This window comes from Nuphar pumila, chromosome 5 (assembly GCF_984573655.1).
Source record: "Nuphar pumila chromosome 5, dmNupPumi1.hap1.1, whole genome shotgun sequence".
NCBI classification, from domain to species: domain Eukaryota; kingdom Viridiplantae; phylum Streptophyta; class Magnoliopsida; order Nymphaeales; family Nymphaeaceae; genus Nuphar; species Nuphar pumila.
The window spans coordinates 97496123-97502080 of record NC_143253.1 but is presented as its reverse complement, the minus strand read 5'-3'; the positions used below and the strand labels follow the sequence as shown (position 1 = coordinate 97502080).

Here is a 5958-nt window from a genome sequence, read left to right as displayed (position 1 = left end):
TTAACTTTTAAGTGGTGGGCCGTTGACTCAAGAGACAAAAATTCATTGGTGTGGCTTCTGCGTGAACTGGTTTTGTTGTGTCATGCATTGCACCAGGTAAGAATTTTGAGCCAACTTCTACATTCTGTTCCTTGTTTGGCGTAGAGAGATATCAACAGTATAATCAGATATCTTTCTATTATGTAAGCCTGCCCCTGAAACCAATTGGTGATGTTGTACTTGGAAGGAGCTTTGTTGACTGTCAAACCCATATTGAACCATGACACTATCCCTTGGTTCAGAAATCAGTGTATCTTCTACTTTTTACCTGTCAAACTTCTATCTAATCTCCCACTTCGCGTTTTCCAACCTCAGTTACTTCAACCATTGTTTCTGAGTCTTGGTAGCACTGAAGAGTCAGAAAACAACCGGGGGGGGGGGGGGGGGCGGAATCCTCACATAGCTCATTATCAAAAGACTCCAGATTGTTGGGTGCTTGTTAATTGTGAAGATAGAAGTTAGAAAAAGTAAAGAGAGATTCTTGGAAAACTTATGGCAGGGCAACGTGTTAAAGGGGCAACAGCAGGTTGCCCAAATTGAGTATGGCAACAGAGGGAGCATTTAGTGTATGGAGAAGGAGTGCTAGGTGGAAATAAATTGGTATTTATCATCTGACGTAATACTCTCTTGATTCTCAACTAACTCAATTACTCATGCAATAAATTGTTTTTGTGGAAATTCAATCCAAATTGTCACTCTTTTCAATGCCCCTAACTACCAAATCCCCGCACCATTTTATTCTTCTTTTTTTTTCCCTCATTCAAATCCCCAACAAAATCCACGTACCCACCTAATCAAACTGATAAAAATCTAAAATACAATGGATAAAAAGTGAACAAAAGGGTAAAAACCAAGCCTTTTATATGCATTCAAAAAAGGAAATGAAAGCTCAACAGGATGAAACTAATGTATACCCTAACCTTCATATGATATGATATGAAAATTGGGCTGTGATCATCACCCCATTTTACATATTTCTATGACTAAACCCATAAAAAAGCATAGCCTAGTTGGAATCTTTGCTTAGAAATTCCTGGTCTTCTTGTTGGTGTCTTGCTGAAAATCAAGCAGGCAGGTGCTCTTGCATTTTGGGCACTTTGGATCTTCCTCAGACAGCATGACATACATCAGGCAGCGTGGGCACCCAACCAGGACCATTGAGGTTGCCTCTGGGCTGTTCGAGTAGCGTAGGGTCTGGTTCTGGTCCCCCTCTGAGTTGGTCCGGTTCTCCAAGCTGAGCTCCGAGGAGATGCATGATGACGGAGGCGATGTTCCTGCAGACGATGATGAGAAGTAGGAAGATGGTGATGATAGAGAGTGTGAGTTGTCGCCGCCGGAGTCCTTTGGCGGCGACAAATTCAGTTTCAGATCCAGCTTGGGGTTCACCCTTTGCTGCTTATCCTTCCTGTTCATGGTGCAAGCCTGGTTCCTTTTACAGTATGCACTTGTCTGCATATCATCACATACCAAATGGAGATCACAGAAACAAAAGCATAAGCCAAAGCATGAGTTGGTGACAAACTTTTGTAGAACTAAACACATACAGAATCATGTAGAATCTATTTTATGTAAGGAAACAGGCATGGCCCTATGTCTGTGATTGGATCGATATCGAATACACAAACCACAAAAAGAAAAGTAAAAGCAGCAACAAGCAATGACAAGAGGCACAGGATTTACGTGGTGATTGACACAACATTTTTAAACGCACATTCCTGGCTATCTACCTATCTATTTGCCCATCTTTCCGCCTATGACTATACCAACAAAAAGCAACACTAAGAAGAACAGGAAGAAAATGAACCTTGAGATAAAACTTCTGCAAACCGAGAGGTAGAGGTGATTCCGGGTTCAATTCCACGGGAGAACAAGCAGATTTTGGATCAAAGAGCTCGAGGGTGACCGGAGAACTACGCCAGAACAGTGGGAGGGAGAACTCAGTGAGCTCGTTGTCTCTCCTCACCTCTAATGCCATCAACAGGGGAGGTGTAGATGTGTATATATAACAGATGGGGAGGGGGAAAGGCTTTGCTTGCTAGGAGAGAGAAAGGGTGTATTCAAGAAGAGCCAAGAGGGATTGAATGGAATTGAAGGATTGGTAGAAGACGAGTGTAGATCACCCTGGAAAACGTATTAATTGTGGAAAAATCCCAAGATGCTTTGCAGGAGGAAATTGCAGTAAATATTGCAATTACAAAGTGCAGGCTGCCTTCATTCATTTGCTCAGATAGTCGGTGAGACATAGAAGGCTAAGCCAACTGCTTCAACTCCTTATGATGGCAATTTATACATGGTTGAATGCTACCATTGATACTCTCTATCTGTCTGGTTATTCAAGAAATATATGGGATTGGGGTTGGTTGGAGGGTCTGGTTGGGGTTTGTGGTACTTGGGCACAAGTTGGGTCTTGCAGCATGAACATATATAGCATTGGACATTTCGTCGGTTACTTTCAAATTTGCTCGGTGCCGGTGTCGTCTGGGACACAACAATATCAATGACTGACATTGACATGCCCGCAGTTAGATCAGATGATCTGCCAAATCACGGAGTTGGTGTTCTGCGATCGTCACCGTCCCTTTAAGAGATGAACAGCTGGTGGTGATGATGTCCCTGTTCGTCTAGAACACCAAGGCTCTGTGATTTGGCAGATCATCAGATCTGTTGTCTAAAATATTGCTTTTGTTAGATGTTTATGGCAGGCATACCCGTCTTTTACTAGTCGTTTTCACACCCCGTTTTTTAAATCCTTCATTTCTATGGATTAAAAAAAATGATTTCACATTGTATGCTGCATCGCTGCATGCAGTGACCTACCTGACAGCCATTCATCTTGGCATTTCCTGAGATGAGTGCAGTGTCCATCTTGAGATGGATAGTCAGCAGTACTGGAGTTGCATGCATAAAAAACGATCTCTAAAAAACCATTTATGTTTATACATATATGCTTCTAAAGGAATCTAAAAATCAGCAGCTAATATTGCATCTAAATTTTATATATAATAAAAAATTCAGGTGTTTCAACGAAATAGTTTAAAGCAAAGCAAAAAACAAAAGGGCCTTCGCATCATACATGATACCGATTATCTTTCCTTGGCGCCATCCCATTTTTGTTAGCATAATACTGCCTTTCAAACTAAACTCCAAGTTCTAAAAAAGATCGTTAAGACAATGACGAATTTAATAGTGACATTGGAAACATAGGTAAAGCCTTCGGTTATCGGGATTTTATCGCTAAGGAAAATCTTGAAATAATTTAAAATTTTTGTTTATGTTCAAAAAAATCTTGAGAAAACATCATTATATTTAAATTTTAAGAATATATATAAAAATATAAAAACATTAAAAGTATAAAAAACATAAATATTATGTTATAAGTGACATGATAAAAATGTGATATTTTCAAACCAAGTGATATTTTGCTTATTTTGAAAATATCAAATGTTTTCAGGATTATATGTGTTTTTGAAAATTGCATGATAAAAACAAGAGATTTTCAAAAAATATCTGATGTTTGTGGCAGTAATTGGAAATTAAATAAGATTCTTACCGATTCTTATGTAAAATAGATGCTTATTTTCCACGATGTTTGTTTGCCTACAGCATGTGGAGAGTAAGCCTCCTAAACTAAAGTAGAGAAAACAACCCGGAAAAATAGATTTTTCCGGGTGAAAAGTGCTCCTCCAGACCAGTTTTGATAAATTTAAGATGTTCTTTCAAGTTAAGCTTTTTTTTTCACCCTTTATAACTTACAAATTGCATCTATTCTTGTAACGCATCATTGTGCTTTTCTAAAATTATCCATAGCCAATTTCTGCTTTGTAGATTTTGAATAAGAACTTTTTAAAATCATCCACCATATTAAACTCACCCACAGCATGATGCATCCCTTTGTGACTCTTTGAAATGCAAGCTGGGGTTAGGCAGACCCCTACCAGATATCTCTTAAGCCCCATGTGGCAGAGGGATTCGAACCTGGACCTTCAGCTTGGCACAGGACCCCGGCTACCACATGGGATACCACCTCGGTGACTCATGTAGTTTGCATGTGTTCTTCACTTTATGCGTCATGGTATGGGTGCCATGATCATGTGATGATGATTCAAGTCAATGTTTGAAATGTAAAAGCTATAACTCTTCTTAATTCCGCAACCTCCACCATTCAATGAAATCAATTCAAAGATATAATGAAGACTCTTCTTTCCAATGTGAGCTTTCATATATACCTTATTACCACTGGCCAACCCGTTGCATCTTCCAGGTTACATCACCATCATCTTGCACCTTCACCCAACCAACACCAAAATGAAGATGAATATTGGACCAACAACATGGAAGTGGAAGAAAAATATAAACAATATTTGTGTTTGATTGTCATCTTCATGATGAATAGGGCTACGTTAGATCAAGCTGGTCAAGATTGATGCTTTGGAAAACCGGTGTGCAGCTCTCTTTTTTTTATTTTGACAATGGGAAGAAACCACTACTTTGGTTTGGATATCCCATTGTGGGCTGAGAAATGCCACGTTGACCAGAGCCCGGCTTTGATATTATCAGGGATAGTTTCACAACGACATTAGGCCTTTTGGCAAGGGATGCACACCCTAGGTATCGATCTCTTGATGTCCTTCAAGTTAAATGCCTTAAGCTGACACGCCTAACTAGGTGTGCGGAGCTCTTGTGGGCTCAAAAGAAAAAAAAGTATTTGATTGTGTTATAAAAGATAAAAAGCTAAAGATCTTTTCTATTTCACTTGGATCTCTTCTGTTTGGATATATGGCACATGACACATGACACATGCGGACATTCTCGTCCGGCCCCTTGGTTTCATCACTAATCTTCCTTTTCAATAATCCTACTATATACTCTCTCTCTCTCATTATAACCCAAGAAACAGCACTTGGCAAGACCTGGTAGTGCTGTCTGGCTCAGCCTGCCATACCTACAGTCATCATGCCAGCAGCATAAAACTTTAAGGCTAGGACCCCTGGCCTATGAGAATTGAACCTTGACTGCCCGTTTAACAGCCAAGGCCCTACCTCACTACGCCAACCCTCCTTGGGGCCTCTCTCTTTCAGTTTCTTGTTTTTAGCATGACATGAAAGGTTGCAGTGAAAAAACCCATATGAACCTTTGCATTTTAATTCAATTATGGTATCAAAGAACCAGCTGTCACATTGCCAAAAGTACGAGGACAAGTGAGTTTTTCCGATGTTTACAATATGGTCACAAATCCCATTCTTGGGAAAATATCAGCTTGGGAAAGTCTCATTGGAAAACTAGTTTTTCTTAAGAAATATTTTATATCTTTTTATTGCAAGTAGAATCTAGTTGGAAAATCATAGGTGAAGTTGTATTCACTTAATCTGACCTCATGGATGTATTTAAGACTCTATTTGCTACTGATTACACATTAAATCATATTTATTCAATGTATATGATTTCTCAAGTCATGTAAGTTTGACACATCACTGTAGGAACTTTGATGCTCGAATGCAAAATTTCAGCAAGGATGAAAAACACGTTGTTACGCTCAAAATCACCAGAAAAATCCATACTCTCAACTCTTTCAAAGTTAGAATGCCTTGCTGTAACTGTAATCGTTACTTTTCTGTGTATATTTGTGTATGTGTATCGTACAATTTCACTGCATTTATAGTTGTATAAAGAGTTCAAGTTTAGGATATATCCTTAGAAGAAATCCCTTCATCCTCCAAGAGACATGTCTCTTTGTTTTTTAGCATTGTGACTGTTGAAATACCCCCCCACCAGTCATCTTATGGCCATATAGCCTTACATCTCCCACTTGTTCATAAGGAATTTTCTGTGTTTATATGCTTGTTGTCAACTGAAACCTTGCATACAAACTTTCTGAGTGATCTTTACACACTCACCACTTAGACATATATGAGTCTCATC

At 39.2% G+C, this 5958-nt stretch overlaps 1 protein-coding gene across 1 annotated transcript; it reads right to left on the bottom strand.

The window, feature by feature from the left end:
- Positions 1-883: 883 nt before the first annotated feature.
- Positions 884-2437, bottom strand: LOC149837877 (uncharacterized). The gene is made up of 2 exons (XM_090007519.1): positions 1844-2437; positions 884-1488 (listed from the first exon to the last, which is right to left on the bottom strand). Exons 1-2 carry the CDS (start codon positions 2012-2014, stop codon positions 1063-1065), a joined length of 597 nt encoding a protein of 198 aa, XP_089863645.1. The 5' UTR covers positions 2015-2437; the 3' UTR covers positions 884-1062.
- Between the last annotated feature and the right edge of the window lie 3521 nt (positions 2438-5958).